The sequence below is a fragment of the Elephas maximus genome, chromosome 10, assembly GCF_024166365.1.
Source record: "Elephas maximus indicus isolate mEleMax1 chromosome 10, mEleMax1 primary haplotype, whole genome shotgun sequence".
In the NCBI taxonomy this organism is placed as follows: domain Eukaryota; kingdom Metazoa; phylum Chordata; class Mammalia; order Proboscidea; family Elephantidae; genus Elephas; species Elephas maximus.
The window spans coordinates 48,046,530-48,065,631 of NC_064828.1; the positions used below are offsets into that span (position 1 = coordinate 48,046,530).

At 35.0% G+C, this 19,102-nt stretch overlaps 1 protein-coding gene across 8 annotated transcripts in view; it reads right to left on the bottom strand.

Annotated features, from left to right (window-relative positions):
• Positions 1-19,102, bottom strand: part of RALGAPA1 (Ral GTPase activating protein catalytic subunit alpha 1) — a 259,309-nt gene that overhangs the window by 162,321 nt on the left and 77,886 nt on the right. For all 8 annotated transcript variants that reach the window (XM_049899503.1, XM_049899496.1, XM_049899501.1 and 5 more), the window contains 3 exons: positions 16,505-16,634; positions 14,239-14,476; positions 13,039-13,200 (listed from right to left, as the gene is read on the bottom strand). In XM_049899503.1, coding sequence (XP_049755460.1) covers positions 13,039-13,200; positions 14,239-14,476; positions 16,505-16,634 — 530 coding nt within the window. The remainder of the gene's footprint in view (positions 1-13,038; positions 13,201-14,238; positions 14,477-16,504; positions 16,635-19,102) is intronic.

Consider the following 19,102-nt stretch of genomic DNA (forward strand, 5'->3'; position numbering starts at 1 on the left):
GACATTTAGATAGCTAATAGATGCATGAGGAAATGGTCACGATCATTGCCATTAGAGTAATGCAACCAAAACTGCAATGAGATATCATCTTACTTCAACGAGGCTAGCATTAATCCAAAAAACACAAAATAATAAATGCTGGAGAGGTTGTGGAGAGACTGGAACACTGACACATTGCTAGTGGCAATGTAAAACGATACAACCACTTTGGAAATCGATTTGGCACTTCCTTAAAAAGCTAGAAGTAGAACTACCATATGATCTAGCAATCCCACTCCTTGAAATATATCCTAAAGAAATAAGAGCCAGCACACCCATGTTCACTGCAGTACTGTTCACAACAGCAAAAAAGATGGAAACAACCTAGATGCCCAACAAGGGAAAAATGGATAAACAAATTATGGTATAGTCACACAATGGAATACTACGCAACGATAAAGAACAATGATGAATCTGCGAAACATCCCATAACATAGATGAATCTGGGAGGCATTATGCTGAGTGAAATTAGTCAGGCACAAAAGGACAAATATTATATGAGACCACTATCGTAAGAACTCAAGAAAATGTTTAAACATGGAAGAAAACATTCTTTGATGACTATGAGGGTGGGAAGGGAGGGAGAGAGGTATTCGCTAACTAGATAGTTAACGAGAATTACCTTAGGTGAAGGGAAGACCACACACAATACAAGGGAAGTCAACACAACTGGACTAAACCCAAAGCTAAGAAGTTTCCTGAATACAACCAAACATGTCGAAGGACAGAGTAGCACGGGTGGGGGCCCATGGTTTAAGGGGACATCTAGGTCAACTGGCATAACAAAATTTATTAAGAATATGTTCCGCATTCCACTTTGGTGAGTGGGGTTTGGAGTCTTAAAAGCTAGCGAGTGACTATCTATGATCCATCAACTGGTCCCAACCCACATGGAGCAAAGGAGAATGAAGAACACCAAAGACACAAGGGAAGTATTAGCCCAAGAAACAGAAAGGGCCACATAAACCAGAGACCCCATCAGCCTGAGACCAGAAGAACTACATGGTGCCCTGCTATTACCAATGACTGCCCTGACAGAGAAAACAACAGAGAGTCCCTGAAGGAGCAGAAGAAAAGTGGCATGTAGAACGCAAATTCTAGTAAAATGACCAGATTTAATGGAGGAACCCCAGAAGACATGGTCCCTGGACTCTCTGTTAACCCAAAACTAAAACCATTCCCAAAGCCAACTCTTCAGACAGGGATTGGACTGGGCAATAACACATAAAATGATACTGGTGAGGAGTAGGCTTCTGGGCTCAAGTGGGCACAGGAGACTATGTGAGCAGCTCCTGTCTGGAAGCAAGATGAGAAGACAGAGAGGGACATGAGCTGGTTGAATGGACATGGGGAATACAGGGTGGAGAGGAGGAGTGTGCTCTCTCATTAGAGGGAGAGCAGCTAGGAGTACACAGCAAGGTGTACATATTTTGTACGAGAGACTGATTTGATTTGTAAACTTTCACTTAAAGCACAATAAATAAAAATTCTCTCTTTTCTCTCACTTATCTACATTTTTGGCAAACACTGATTTTTCCATATACGAGTAGATCTATTTCTATAATGCTCTTTTTTTCCATAGATCAATTTGTTTAGTTTATATCAAAACCAAACTTTTTTGTTTATAAGTTTGTAACTGTTAATAACTGATAGGGAAGTCCCACTACTTTCTTCTTCATTTTTTTCTGGGAGTATCTTAACTGTTTTTGGCTCTGCTTTTCCCTGTACATTTTAGAATCAGCATTTCAAGTCCTCAAAAAATTATTAGAATTTTTTTATCAAAACTGCAATTTAAACAAATCTGGATGTACATCTATATAAAAAAAAAATGAAACAGGATCCATACTTCACACCATACACAAAAACTAACTCAAAATGGATTAGAGACCTAAATATAAAACCCAAAACTATAAATATCGTAGAAGAAAAACCAAGGGTCAATGCTAGAGGCCCTAATACATGGAATAAACAGGATACAAACCATAACTAACAATACACAAACACCAGAAGATAAGCTAGATAACTGAGATCTTCTAAAATTAAATGCTTATGCTCATCAAAGATTTTACCAAAAGAGTAAAAAGAGAACCTACAGATCGAGAAAAAATTTTTGGCTATGACATACCCAACAAAAGTCTCATCTCTAAAATCTGTAGGAAAATCCAACACCTCTAAAACAAAAAGATAAATAATCCAATTAAAAAATGGGCAAAGGATATGAACAGACCCTTCACCAAAGAAGATATTCACGTGGCTAACAGACTCATGAGGAAAGGCTCGCGATCATTAGTCATTAAGGAATTCAAATCGAAACTACAATGAGATACCATCTCACCCTAATATTACTGGCACTAATCAGAAAAACAGAAAATAACATGTTGGAGAGGCTGCGGGAAGATTCAAACTCTTATGCACTTCTGATGGGAAAGCAAAAAGGTACAGCCATTTTGGAAAACTATATGGCACTTCCTTAAGAAGCCAGAAATAGAAATACCATACGATCCAGCGAGCCCACTCCTAGGAATATATCCTAGAGAAACAAGAGCCATCACACAAATAAACATATGCACACCCATGTTCACTGCAGCATTACTCACAATAACAAAAAGATGGAAACAACCTAAGTGCCCATCAGCAGCTGAACGGATAAACTATGGTACACACACACAGTGGATTACTACTCAACGATAAAGAACAATAATGAATCTCCAAAACATCTCATAACATGGATGTATCTGGAGGGCATTATGTTGCACGAAATAAATTGATCACAAAAAGACAAATGCTGTACGAGACTACTATTATAAAAACTCATGTAAAAGTTTACACACAGAAAGCAACAATCTTTGATGGTTACAAAGGAGAGGAGTGGGGAGAGAAAAACACTACACAGACAAGAGATAAGTAGTAAATTTGGTGAAGAGTAAGACAGCACACAATACTGGGGAAGTCAGTAAAACTTGACCAAGGCAAAGTCACAAGAGCTTCACAAACATATCCAAACTCCCTCAAGGACCAAGTTACTGTACTGAGGGCTGGGGACTACAGTCTCAGGGAACATCTAGCTCAATTGGCACAACACAGTTTATAAAGAAAATGTTCTACATCCCACTGTGGTGAGTAGCATCTGAGGTCTTAAAAGCTAGTGAGTGGCCATCTAAGATACTCCACTGGTCCCACCCTGTGTGGAGCAAGGGAGAGTGAAGAAAACCAAAGACACAACAGAAAGATTAGTCCAAAGGACTAATGGACCACAACTACCACAGCCTCCACCAGATTCAGTCCAGTACAACTAGATGGTGCCTGGCTACCACCACCAACTAACTGCTCTGACAGGGATCACATTAGAAGGTCCCAGACAGAGCAGGAGAAAAATGTAGAACAAAATTCAAACTCTCAGATAAAGACAGATTTAGGGGTCTAACAGACTGGAGAAACCCCAAGAATATGGCCCCCGGGGAAGCTTTTAACTCAGTACTGAAGTCACTCCTGCAGTTCACCCTTTAGCCAAACATTAGACAGGCCTATAAAACAAACAATAATACACAGTTCAACCACGTATATGAGACTAAATGGGCACACCAGCCTAGGGGCAAGGACGAGAAGCCAGGAGGGGAGAGGAAACCTGGACCAATGGAAATGAGGAATCCAAGGTCAAGAAGGGGAGTGTGCTGACATGTCATGGGGTTGGCAACCAATGTCATAAAACAATATGGGTATTAATGGTTTAATGAGAAACTAATTTGCTCTGTAAACCTTCACCTAAAGCACAATAAAGGAAAAAAAACCTGCAATTTAAGAGCTGTGACATTTTTTATACTGAGTTTTCCTATGCTCACACATGGCAGCTGTTATTAGGTGCCATCCAGTCAATTTTTGACTCATGGCGATCCAATGTGATAGAACAGAACTGCCCCATAGGGTTTCCTAAATTTTTTTTTTTAATCTTTATGGGAGCAGATCGCTAGGTCTTTTCTCCCGCAGAGCTGCTGGGTATACCTTTCCATTTATTTCAGTCTTATGTTTTTGTAATTTTCTCCATAGATAAATACAATTTGCTTAGCTCCTATCTTGTATTGTTTTGTTATTGTAAGTATATATTTTATACATTATGTTTTATGTTTGTTGCTGGTGAATAAAAAAGCAAAATGATTTTTGCATATTTACCTTTATCAAGTCACCTTGTTAAATTCTTATTATTTCTGATCATTTGTTAGTAGATAGTTTTTAGTTGTCTATGTAGATAATCGGAAACCCTGGTGGCGTAGTGTTTAAGTGCTACGGCTGCTAACCAAAGGGTCGGCAGTTCAAATCCACCAGGCGCTCCTTGGAAACTCTATGGGGCAGTTCTACTCTGTCCTATAAGGTCGCTATGAGTCAGAACTGACTCGACAGCACTGGGTTTGTTTTTTTTTTTTGGTTTTATGTAAACAATCATATAATTTGTAAATGATGATAGTTTTATTTCTTCCTTTATTCTAGTCACTTTTTAATTCTTTTACTAGTCTTTTTATGCTGATTAGGGCCACTAGTACAATGCTGAAAAGTGGGCATTCTTGTCTGTTACTGACTGTAAACAAAACACTTTAAGAGTATGAGTACGAAGAGTAATGTTTGTTATCGATGTGTTATACAAATGAAAGCTCTATTTCTAGGTTCCTAAGAATTTTGATCCAAAATTAGTGCTAACTTTTACCAAAGTCTTTGTCTGCATCTATAATCATATGATTTTTCTCCTTCAATTGGTGGAGAATTATATTTACTGATTTCCTATTTCAAAGTGCCTTTGTAGTGCTGGGATAAACCCTCAAGCTGTTTATAATGATTTCCTTTTTATATATTACTGGATTTATTATTACTAATACAATGTCTGGAATTTTTGTACATGAATTCTAATTTTATTTTCTGGTACAGTCCTTGTCTGGTTTTGATATCAAGGCTACATGAAACAAATTAGGGAGTATTCCCTATTTATAAATATCTGAAATCTGTAAAGGCTTACACTATTTTTTTTTTTTACTTATTTAGTAGAACTCACCTCTAGTACCGCCTGGGACTGGTCTTTCCTTAACAGAATCATATTTAACTATTAATTCACAATTTTAGAATAGTTACAGGACTATTTAGGCTATTTTTCCCTTGAATCAGTCTAGTAAGTGCAATGTACTCTTCTAGGAATTGGCACAGTCTTTCATAGTGTTCTCTGTCATCTTGATTCTCTTAGTTTTCAAATCTCTGCTGAATTCAGCAGTTCTCTTTCCATTGCTAACACTGTTTACTTGTGGTTGCCTTTTTTTAACCCAATCTTGCCAAAAGTTTGTCTATTTCATTAGCCTTTTCAATGAGTTAATTTCTGGCTTAAAAATACATATATTTGCTATATTTATTCTCTATTTCATTGATGTTATTATCTCTACTTCCTTTGAGAATATTCTGTTTTCCTAACTCCCTTAGTTGCTATTTGCATAATATATCTTTTCCATTCCCTTAATTTCAACATTCTGGCCCCCTTATAATTTAAGCATGTCCCTGATGAGCAGTTTATAGGCTGGATCTATGATTCTTACTCCAAATCCCTTGCCTTTTGTTTTGCAAACCTAGATAATTTATGTTTATTATGACTATTGTGTACATTCTACCATGTTCCTTTTTGCTTTTGATATATACATTTTTTTCTGTTTCGAGTTTTGTTTCCTCAATTTTTTTCATTCCACTGATTACCCTGAATTAGTTTAGAAATTATATACTGTATTTCTATTTCCTTAGCAGTTTCCCTTCAAATTTTCTTATATATTTATTGTTTGAGATATAATTCAGTTACCACAAAACTCACCTTTTTAAAGTATGCAATTCAATGGTTTTTATTATATTTACAAGGTTGCACAAGCATCACAATTATATTCATTCCAAACATTTTCATCACTTCATAAAGAAACCCAATAGCCATCAGCAGTCACTTTGTATCTCCCCCCACCTCTCTTGCCCCTGGCAATGAATGATCTATTTTTTATCTCTATAAATTTGCCTATTCTGGACATTTCATATAAATAGAATCATCCACTATGTGGCGTTTCATGCCTCGCTTCTTTCACTTGGCATATTTTCAAGGTTTATCCATGTTGTAGCATGTATCAGCATTTCATTCCTTTTTATGGCTGGGATAGTATTACATTATATGAATATACCGCATTTGGTTTATTCATTATCAATTGATGAACACTTGGGTTGTTTCCACTTGTTTACTATAAATGACGACGCTATGAACATTTGCATACAATTTTGGTGTGAAAATATGTTTTCAATTTTCTTTGGTGGATAACTAGGAGTGGAATTGCTGGATTATATGTTTAACATTTGGAGGAACTGCCAAACTGTTGCCAAAGTGGCTGCACCATTTTACCTTCCCGCCAGCACTGTATGAGGGTTTCAACTTCCCTACATCCTCACCAACATTTGTTATTGCCTGTCGTTTTGATTACAGCCATTCCAGTGGGTATGAAGTGTTATCTCATCTCACTGTGGTTTTTATTTGGATTTCTCTGATGGCTAACGATGTTGAGCATCTTTTCACGTGCTTATTGGTCAATTGTATAGCTTCTTTGGAGACATGTCTCTTCAAATCCTTTGCCCATTTTTTAATGGTTCTCTTTTTCCTATACACTGGTAAAGTCTAAAGTTAATGTAATACCACCAACTCACTACCTCCTCCTGAGTAAGAGAAGTATTTTGGAACATTTATACTCCTATACACTCCTCTCAAATAACATGTTATGGATGTCCAGTATTTTAATTCCAAAATGATAGGTTATTGTTATTGTATTCAGATAATAATTATTTAGACTCACCTACCAATTTCTTTGATTTACTCTTATATCTCAGACCTGATATCTGGAGTAATTTTCCTTTTTCCTGAAGTATTCTTTAGAAATTTTTTTAGTGAAGGTCAATTGGCAGCAAATTCTTTCCTCTGTCTTCCACTGTTACTTCTAAGAAATCTACTTCCGGCTTGTCTTTTTTTTTTTTTTTTTTTTTTTGGTGTTCTCTGCAGTTTTTAAACTCTTTTGTCTTTCTGTTCTGCAGTGTTATTGCAATGTATTTAGATGTGAGTTTCTAATTTATTCTATTTGGTATACTTTGTGCTTCTTTTGGAAACCCTGGTGGTGTAGTGGTTAAGTGCTACAGCTGTTAACCAAAAGGTCAGCAGTTCAAATCTACCAGGCACTCCTTGGAAACTCTATGGGGCAGTTCTACTCTGTCCTATAGGGTCACTATGAGTCGGAATCGACTCGACAGCAACAGGTTTGGTTTTTTTTTTTTTTTAATGTTTGTGCTTCCTCCTCTATAGATTTACTTCTGCCATCAATTATCTGTTACTCTGATGGTGTAGTGGTTAAGTGTTATGGCTGCTAACCAAAAAGCTGGCAGTTTGAATCTACTAGGCACTCCTTGGAAACTCTATGGGGCAATTCTACTCTGACCTATAGGGTTACTATGAAATCAAAATTGACTCAATGGCAACTGGTTTGGGTTTTTTGGTTTCTTCAAATATTGCCTCTCCTCCATTCTCTTTTTGGAATTCCAATTAGACATATTAGACTTTCTAATTTTATTCTATATATCTCTTCATCTCTCCTTCAATAGTTTCCATTTCCTTGTCATGCTGTGCCGCATTCTGGGTAATTTCTTCAAATCTCTCTTCCATGTCATGGACTGATTCTCTCTTCAGTTATATCTGCTGTTTAATCTATGCATTGAGCTTTTTCTTTAAGCAAATACGTTTATTTCTAAAAATTCTATGTGGTTCTTTTTTGTCTTTATATATTTCATTCATTTTTTTATAGTCTGAAAAATAATAATTCCAATATCTGAAGTCATTAGGGATCTAAATCTGTTACTGTTTTTGCTAACTCACGTGGATAATCCTTGTGAGTTCATAGCTCACTTATTTTAATCTGTACAATTTCTAGAGGCCTAATTGAGAATACATGTGGAGCCGTGGTGGCGCAGTGTTAAGAGCTCAAGCTTCTAACCAAAAGGTAGTTAGAATCCACCAGCCACTCCTTGGAAGCCCTATGGGGCAGTTCTTTGTCCTACAGGGTTGCTCTGAGTCAGAACTGACTCCACCACAATGGGTTTGGTTTTTGTTTTTTTTTTTTTCTTCTTAATCAAGAATGCATTCCTGTAGAGATAATCTGCATCTGGTTGTACCAACAGCCTAGGAGCATTACTAATCAACTTTTGTCCTTGTCAAGATCCCGAGCTTAATGTGGAAGTCTTAAGCTCACCCCTCCAACCTTAAAGCTTACCCAGATCTTAGTCTGGATCCCTGAGTTGATAACATTATTTGCTTCAAAGCCATTTCACTTTTCCAGTATGCTTACTGCTCATTAGTCCATATTCAACTCATAACTTTGTTCTGTTTTTTTTTTGGCCAGAGAAGTGAGGTGAGAAAGGGGACAGGTTACCCAATAAGTAAGGTATGCACGGACTTACTTGTTTGTACTTACTAATTTGTAGTGCACAATTTCATGGTTTTCACCATGCCTTTTGTGGTGAAATTATACACTACAGATTAGTAAGTAAACACCCTGTACATACCTTGTTTAATGTAAGTCCGTGCATACCTTGCTTACTGGTTAATCTGTCCCTGGGTGAGAAAGAAGAGTCCTAAAGATTTCCCTGGCTTTCTGCCAACCCAGCAGTGCACCAGAAGGTACCCAGATATCTAATAGTTTCAGAATATTAAGTTCACTGTACTGCCAGCAATACAAGTTCTCAAATGACATTTTAAAAACCATTTTCTTCCCAATTTTTACTATGCAAAATTTTGAAACATACAGAGGAGTTAAAAGTTAGTACAATGTACACATGGACACCTTCACCTACCTTCAACACTGTTAACATATTACCATATTTATTTTTGTGTGTGAATTTATGTTTTTGCTGAAGTATTTGAAAGTGAGCTGCAGATACCATGACTCTTCACCACTGAATACTTTAGTATAGATCTAAACATAAGGACTTTCTTGTATATAACCAATACCATTATCACACCTAAGAAAATTAGCAATGATTCCCTAATACCATCTAATATCCAGTCCATATGCAAAGTTGCCAAACTATTCTCAAAATGATTTTTATGAATTTTTTTTCCAAACCAGCATTCAATAAGTTTTGTGCATTACATTTGGTTTTTGTCTTTTTAGTCTGTTATATCTAACACAGATGCCTACTTCAACTTTTTATTAAATGACTGTCTTTTTGAAAATTCTAGGCCAGTTGTCTCATAAAATGTACTACACTCTAGTTTTGTTTGATCATTTCCTCAGGGAATCATTTAACTTGTTCCTCTAACTCCTATGTTTACTACAAACTGGAGATTAAGTATTCCTCCAGGTTCCTCTACTGTAAAGGTATATTTTAATCTTTACAAAAGTAAATAATTTGTGGGATGATCCTTGGCAACACGTAAATATTCCGTTTCTAAAAAATCTTTTACCTAATGCTTTTAGTACCCACTGATGATCCTCACTAAAATCAATTATTACATTACCCATTGCAGTCAAGTCAATTCCCACTCATAGTCACCTAGAGGACACAGTAGAACTGCCCCATAGTTTCTAAAGAGCAGCTGGTGGATCTGAACTGCTGACCTTTTGGTCAGCAGCTGAACTCTTAACCACTATGCCACCAGGGCTCCAATTACTACATTAGGTGTTGCAAGATGAAGATTTTCCTAATTCCTTCACTTTTTCTATATTCACTGGCTTAAATTTTTTGGTAAAGAAGAGCTCTAATTCTACCTCGCCCCCCCCACACACACTTTTTTTTTTTTTTGAGTATCATTTATAGACTAATGCATTTTTGATGTTCAAATAAGACCAGTGGAAAGCCCCAAATGACTTTTAAATTTATACAAAGAGTTCATCTTCATTCACATTAAGATAAAAGACCATTAAAATACAATCAGAAAATTTTTCAAATCAGACTGTTATGGAGCAAAGTGCTTGATGATATCCTAAGCAAGCACGTGGAAGAAACAGGAGCTCTTTACTGTAAGTGAAAGCGTAAATTAGTACAACCTCTTTAGAGGACAATTTAATTCAAAATCCTACATATTTAACTTAAAGATATACTTGCATATATGCACAAAGTACAGAAGTATATATAAGTATACTCTCTTTTTATACCATTTTTAACTGCACAAAACTTTAAGCAAATTAAGGGTCCACCTTCAGGACACAGGTGAAAATGTGGTACTTCCATGTAATCGGGTATAATATACGAAGCTCAACATTTCATGATATGTAATCATTTTTAAGCTATATCAATACACCTTGACTTCGTCTCCTAGCACTCTCTTCTTTCCTTACTCCACTTCCGCCACACTGGACTCCTTACTCTTCCTGAAACAACCAAGCATACTCCTCCCCCAGGGCTTTTATACTTTTCCTTCTGCCTAGGATGCTCTTCCTCTAGATGTCCACTTGACTCATTCTCTCACTTTATTCAGGTTTCTGTTCTGATAGGCTTTCACTGACATCCCTATCTCAAACAGTCCTATTTCCCCTACCTTTATCACTTTCTAGGAATCCCTGGGTAGCACAAAAGGTTAAGTGATTGACTGCTAGCCAAAAGGTTGGTGTTTCAAATCCACCCAGAGGTGCCTCAAAAGAAAGTCCTGGTAGTCTACTTCTGAAAGTTCACAGCTCTTGAAAACCGTACGGAGCACAGCTCTACTCTGACACACAAGGGCGTAAATACCGTAAGTTGGAAATGACTCGACGGCAACTGGTTTTGCCTAGCTCCCTCTCTATCCCCTTACCTTGCAGTCTTTTCTTATAGCACTTACTACCTCCTGACATGCTTACTGGTTTACCTGTTTACTATATGTCTTCCCCCACTACAACTGTCAGCTTCCACAGACTTTATTTGCTTTGATCACAACTATATTCTCAACACTTAAAAAAATACTGCATAGTAAGTACTTATTAAATATTTTTTTTCATACAGACATGTAAAAGCCCTGGTTCACAGAGTGTATACATTATGATGTATGCCTGCATATGCATAAAGTATCTTTGGAAGGGTACTCAATAAACCAGTAACAGTGGTTGTCTCTAGTGAAGTGACTAAGGAGGGTGAGAAGTAGTGGTAAGGGAAAGACATACTACAATGTATACACCTTATCGTAGTTTGACTTTTTAAACATGTACATTCATTAAGGATATAAAAATTAACTTTAAAAATTTAATTTATGTTTCCAAAGCACATGGAGTATCCTGATTTAATCTGTTGTCCCTTTTAGTATTTTCCTACTCTATGTGATCACCTTTCTTAACAAAATTTTTAATGCTTTAATTTTTTATTTGATAGGCTTGTTCAGTGAACTAACCAGACAAAGTTGTTTTGACATGGGTACCAGAAAGTAATCATGGTCAGGTATGAATTTAAGATGAATACTTTACTCATTACACATTTTTTTAAAAAGACTAGAAAGAAATGTGACATGTTAACAATGTTTGCTTCTCATTAAAAAACTAATGGATCTTTACACTTCCTTAAACTTTACTTTTCACATTAAGTGTATATTACTTCTATAATCAGAAAAAAATACAAAACTTAAAAAAATTCAAGGCTTAAACAGAATAAAAGAAGTAAAACTTTAAACTTGAAGGAACAACTACTTTCTAATAAATACACAAATATTTTCTGTAAATGTAATATTAATAAAAAATGAAGAGAGGCATTTCAGATATAATCAACATTTCTATACAAAAATTCCTAAGTATTATACTAATTTTAATTTATCAATGTGCTTTTTCTTTATATCAATTTTTATCCTTCCAGCTTGACATATACAGTCAATACAATTCTATGCTTGTATCACAGACAAAGGACAATTCTGAAAATATGAACATTTTAAAGGATTTTTAATTCTTTGACAATCTTTCTTTTTCTCTAGTCTTTGTTTCTTCCTTTCAAACTCTAATTGTTAACATTTTAGAGCCCATCACTTTATAGAAGATATACCCATACAATAATGGTTTTAAATTTCTTTAGAATTGTTTTTTTTATCAATTACCATTAAATATAGATATGATACCATGGAAAACTCTCTTTCTGTAAGATCATAGATTGTAAAGCCTTAAATAACTTCAAACAATTTTGTATTATCATTCCCACTCCACAGATGAAGTACCTAAGGCCTAGAAAGGTTTGGTAAGCTGTCCAAGTAACTAGCTAGTTACTGATGAAAGACAGTGAGAAAAGATCAGGACAAAGCTCTCCTTTTTTAATGCAGCGCTCTTCCAACTACAATTCAAACCAAGTTATAAACCTCTGGGAGGAAAAGATAAGTAGCTAGGTCCACAGTATCCTGAGTGATCTATGTCCAGAAACTCTTTCCATCACTGATCCTTTGTTGCTCTTTTCCAGATTATAGGAATGTCTTCCATGTCTGTTGAAACAGCAAGGAACCTAGCAATAGACTCCACCATGGCCTCAGCTATCTGCCAGTTGGGAGCAGGAATTCCTCACTGGAAGCCTCTAAAAGCAACCTAACTATACAATGATTGTAACTCTGAAAATTAGCTACCCTAATTTTCCGTGTTTGTGGGTATATTCACTTAGTAGACACTATACCAGTTAATACTTCAGTTCTGTAAAGGGAATCAGAGCTTCTTTACTTCTTCAATTCTGTAAAGCAACTTTTTAAGATTAGGGATCTCTACAATAGAATAAACTACATAAAACAATAATGTAAGATAAAATCTTATAGCATAAAGGGATAACACAGCATATGTCGCTGGGCTGTGAGTACTACTGAAAAAAAAAGTTTCACTATAGAACTTACTCATTTAACAACAAAATCAACTGATAATAAACTGTCTATTGATATACATTGTAAAGTTTTTTATTACTTAATCACATACGAGAACACTAAGGACTACAAATGCATTGCTCTGTACAATTCTCACGATTTTAAAGACCACATACCAACGGTTTTTTGTCGCACTATACTCCTCGCCTTTTCAGTTCCTGGGGAACCGGTAGTTGTTGCACTTCTCTGTCTCATTGGAGCTTGGCCAGGCTGATCACGGCTCCATCCTCTAGAAAATGACTTGTCGACTGACACTTTTTGAAATTCATGTCCAACTCCTAGGAATGTAGAGTTTCAGTCTTAGTACACTGCCACCTGACAAATAATCTCTTCAAATTATATATGTTACCTTTCCTCAGATACTTAGATTTACTCATAACGAATTACAAAGTAACAAGATAAAATGCTGTGTGCTTTAAGACTTTTTTGAATTTTAATCCATGTAAAAATGACATTTATTCTAAAACTGATGCAGAATTTAAAAACTACACCACCAATTTATAAATTATTATAAGTTCTCTCTGTCACCTACTTGCTTTATAATAGAAGGGAAACACTTGGACAAGCAAAAAAAGACAGGAAATGAGGTAACCAAGAGCCATTCTGTGATAAAGGTTACTTATTCTCTGTCAATAATGCCGCTTGGGAAATAAATAATCCAGGAAAAAGTAGTGTGTGTACATACTTAAAACCTTGGACAACGGTTAATTATGAAACGTGACTCAGATGTAATCTCCAACTAGCATCTAATTATTAAAAGTACAAAATACTAACAAACCAAAGATTATAAAAACACGTATTACTGATTAAATCACTATGCTACTACGCTCCTCCTCATTTCTTTTTTAACATTAGATAGATATATATTTTACTTTTAGGAAATGTTTGCTTTTAGTTAAAACTAAGAAAATGCTATCAAAAGAACTCTCCAAATAATTCTTTATTATATACTTTTTAAACAGAATAGCAGGAAGTCATCTTCTGTTCTAACAACAACAAAAAATGCTTACAATCAAAGGAACAGCATTTTATAAATTTCCATTTTGGTTAATTATTAAAAATAAAATAGTTAAGATTCTGAATTATCTATTTAACTGTAGTTATGCATGTACAGAACACTTTTCCTCTCATCAAAACTACTATTCATTTTAAGATTCTTTAAGAAAAAATTTAAGACGTACACAAGTTTTATTGCTAGAAATTTTAAGCGTTCAGGGTAAACAAACAAGGAAATAATTAAGAGAACATAACTCTTATCCTCACCCTCCAATTATCTGAGAAAGGTTATATGGACCAAGTCTGTGAACAGCTCTCACCTTTCCCTTTGTGCTTTTTTTGCTTCTGTTCACTCAGCTTATCCAACGGTAAATCACTGAGATCCAAGCTGTATAAATTTCTAGCTAGAACTTTAGTTAGTGTCTCCATAGTCAGTGACCACTCAGTGGCCAACTCCTCCCAGTAGGTCAATGAGGACAATACCAAGAGTAAATCATCCCACAGTTCTCGAGAGATGTACACATTTAGGTTTGCTTTGATCCAGGCAACTATAAGAGTCTAAAAAGATAACCAGAAATAACAATGAAATACATTTAGTGTATGACTGTAACATCAGATATTCAATTATTTTTAAAATTACCTAAAAACAAGCAGAATTTAAAATCATATAATATCCATGACCCTTTCTTGGTAGATAATGCTAAAAAAAAAAGAAATCCATGCTATCATTTACTATCTACTATAAATTTTATTTCAACAACTGCCAACTCCAAATACCACAGCCATTAAAACAAGTTACCAAAACTAAAAGAAATCTCCCTAAAGTTATTACTCTTCATACTGCATTCACATTAAATAAAATAAACACTTTTTAAAAAAATAAAAGCCTCTATACTATTAAGTGTTGAAAATGTTAAGTAGTGAATGGTTACTGAAATAAAAAACACAACTTACATTTCTAAAATTAAAGATGGAGAAATCAGTAGCCATATATCTTTGAAAATTCTTTATACTAATATATTTTAAAAAGGCACTAAAGATTTAACTAACTTAATGTGTTTTTTTTTTAATTATACATAAACTGAAGGTTAAAATTTCACTTAAAAGGCACTGAAGGAATTAAAGGTATTCTATAATAAATCCAACCACAAAAAAAAAAAAAACCCATAAAAGGGCAGAGATTACTGATCAACCACTACCCCCAATTTATATCTTTTGTTAACCTTAGACTTTGTGATTTCTACTAAAGATATTTATCCTCCTACTGAAGAAGTCACAGAAAAAAAAGGGTTTTTCAGAAGCTTAGTTCTAGAAATTTCACTCAGAAATTTGCATAAATTTACAGATTAAATGTAAAGATGAAAATGAACAGTTTAGGACACAGAACAATAATAACTAATGACCTGCCATTCTATCCTTAAACGTTCAGACAACAAAAAAAGTTATTCTATATAGCAAGTGAAAAGTTTGCCTTCCTGCAGCTTTCACCACTGGATTAGCTCTAAACCAAAACCAAACCAAACCCAGTGCCGTCGAGTCGATTCCGACTCATAGCAACCCTATAGGACAGAGTAGAACTGCCCCATAGAGTTTCCAAGGAGCGCCTGGCAGATTCGAACTGCTGACCCTTTGGTTAGCAGCCATAGCACTTAACCACTACGCCACCAGCATTTCCAAAAAATTTATTTTTTAAGATGACATTAAATATACATACATAGATAAAATGGTTCTTAATGTTAAAGATAAAAACTATTAGCTCTAGCCATAAGGAAACTAAGAAAAAAGGCTAATGAAGTCAAGAGGACTTCATATAATAACCGTAGTTGGTTTTAAAGCATTATTTACAACCAACGTAGAATGTTAGGTAAACTAGCTACTATACGAAAAAAAAAAATAACTAAATTTGAATGGTTGCACTGATGGCCAAGAATTAGATTTGAGATAGTTTTTATCTTTGACATTAAGAACCATTTTATCTATGTATGTATATTTAATGTCATCTTAAAAAAAATTTTTTTTTTAAATAAACCTTTATACATTTAAAATTAGCACTCTACCTTCAGGTTGGAACATACAATAAGTAATTCCTGCATAATCAAACTATCACTGACACTTCTAATTAAAAAATAAAGATAACTCTAAAGTCTGTGGAAGAGCATCAATGGAAGGAATCTTGGTTATTTGCGACCTTCTTATTATTAGTACGGAACGACTCAGAAGAAAACAATCCCAGCCACTTGGGAACTCACACAACAAACAATCAAGCCATTACTTATGAAGTCTTCTGTCAGCTTTTTGCAACCATACATAAGTATGCAAAGAGATAAATATCATCAGCCTGTCATAAGGCTTCTTTCACAGACTTGATATTTCCTCCACTCTTATGCTAGGTTATAAATTTGTATAGATGGCAAACAGCCTTTTTAAATAAGCAACTTTTTATTTAGCACTAGAAAAGATCCTTTAGTATGAAATGATGTCTGATTTAAAGTTTTCCCAGGTTACAGGTTCAGGGCTCAATGAATCTTCACACACACAAAGAAAAGGATCCATCTCTTTATCTATCTATTTATTTATTTGCATTGCCTGGAAAAGTGGTCCTGCAAGTCGACCTGCCAAGGTCATATTTTTTTTCCCCTGGAACTGTAGAAAAGCTTGTGATGGCATCTTCAGTACAGACTCCGTGACTCTCAGCAACACAAGCAGCATCTGTTCCCTTAAAGTAAAAAGATCCATTAATTTCCCCTCCATTGCTTTTGGCTAATGGTTAACTTCCAAATTAATATTTTTAATAAAAATGATGTCTGAATAATTCAAATATCTTTGAAGAAAATATCAAATTTTTATAATTCTTTAAATATTAAAATTAAAAATTCCATTTTATAAATCTATAGCAGTCATTTTCACACCATTTTTCAGCCACAATACTCTTTCATCAAATAAAATTTTCTATAAAAGCTGATGGATCGTGAATAAGAACATGGAGACTGATTCTTTCCACTCACCCCCAAATCCAGTAGTAGACCTCAGTGAGTGAAGAACACTCAACTATAAAATATAGTTCTACCTTGGTATCTGTCCACCCAATCCATCTTTACAATATGGAAAATAACCACATATCTAGAATCATACTAGGCTCAATTTTAAAAACTGAGTGATATCTTAAGAGTAATAGATCACTAAGAGTCTGATAACCAATCAAGAACCATCGCTCTATTGCCTCTTTGCATCCTTTTCAGTTTGGACCATTTTTTTAACCTTTGTTCTCCTTGTGTACTGCAAGTCAATATTATCTTCACCTTACCTCTTTCCCTTGGACGCTTATTACTAGACACAAAACTATGTCATTTGCACCTGTTAATTTAGAAACAGACTCAAGCACATATGAAAAGGAGGCTGACAAGGGAACTTCAGTTGAGGTGAATAGCCAGGCTAGGAGCTCAAGTCCCTATCACAGCCTCCTTCTCTCTGGCTACTTTGCAGTCCCATTTCAAGCACAGTAACATGTGGGAGGTTCCAACTGAAAAATGTGGCAGAGGTAACAATATATCCCAGCTCTAGCTGTCATAGTTTTTCTGGGAAGTGGGAACAGAATAAAAAAAAAAGCATTGCTCAATTAAAAATATGCTGAATGTTTTAACAAATAAATGCATGCACTCATTCACAGAATAAAAATCAAAGGTGCCACATTTATAACTTTAGGCTCCTATTTTTGCTACATAAAGTGTTATCTGAAATCAACTACGTATGAAAGAGAGTACAGATGTTCCCGATAATCTTATCTGATTTGTGGTCAAACTATAACTCACTCATATGCCAGATAACTTTTTACTTTGTAACACATTAACAATGATTTTAATTCTTAAAGAAATTCTTATAAATTCAATGTAAGTATGTGTGTAGTCTATCATAATGCTATCACTTAGAAAAATAGGAAAGCTATCCTCAAATTCTGTTCCAAAGAGCAAGCCTCTCACTTTAACCTGGCTTAACATCACTGATACAAAACATTAAAAAAAAAAAAAACTAACAACAGAATGGTCCAAAGCAGTACACTTACTGGCTAATAATACCTTGGACTCTAAGGTCAGAAAGACAATAGTTCAAATCTCTGCTCATCACTCATTAGCTGTATGACAAGGACAATTACTTAATCTCTTTGTGCCTCAGAACTATCCCATGTAAAATAGGATGTTATTTACCCACCTGAGAGGATGTTGCAAGGATTAATAAAGTGCTTAGAAGAGTATCTGGTATAAAAAAGCATGCGTGTACCTCTACTAATATTGATAGTAAAGTCTTTTTTTAAACAAAGCCATTTTATATATGACCAAGTACTCTCACTTTTTAAGAATGAGTCTAAGGAGGAAAACTGTATGCAAAATGACATTATCTTCTCCTCCTCAAACAACAAAAAGAAATAACTGTAAAATTTTTTATTTCTTTTTTATCAATAGGGGAGTAGTTAAGAAAATTATGGGACATATATACACACATACACACACACACATATATACAGTATACTTGTGTGCATGGTCTGGTGAACAAAAAGGGCAAACAGTGACAGATTACCTCTAGAGAGTGCACTTTTGGGCAGCTTTTACTTTTATTTTTAAACTTTGTTGTTTGAATTTTATAATGAACATGTATAATTTTCACAAAATTGAAGAACTTTTCTTCCCATTCTGCCCCCAATTTGATTAAACAAATATTTATAAAGTACCAAAAGTATACACCACTATGCTAAGAAATGAAGAAAATACGAAAATAATAAGACAACCAGTACATACTATCTAGAGCCTCTCAATTAAGTGCGGGTAAACAGACATTTATACAAGGAATTTAGGGATCAAGGCAATTTTGACAAGAACTACAAAAGAGGTACAAATACAGAATAAAGAGAGGTGAGAAAAATGTTAACTAAGGATATGTGGAAAGAGTAAGGTGAAATCTTAAGAACAGTAAAGACTACAATAAGAAAAGTTAGTAAGAATCAGACATTCTAAAGAAAAGCACAGAATATGCTCAGGAAAGATAATGCGATGAAGGTGGAAGGCAGGACTCCATCCTTCAGGATGCAGTTTAGGCTTGAAACAGGGCTAGAAACGTAGGCAGGGGCCTGATTACACTGGGCCTTTAAAAGCCAGAATGAAAATCTGGCATTCATATACTCAAACATTTGCT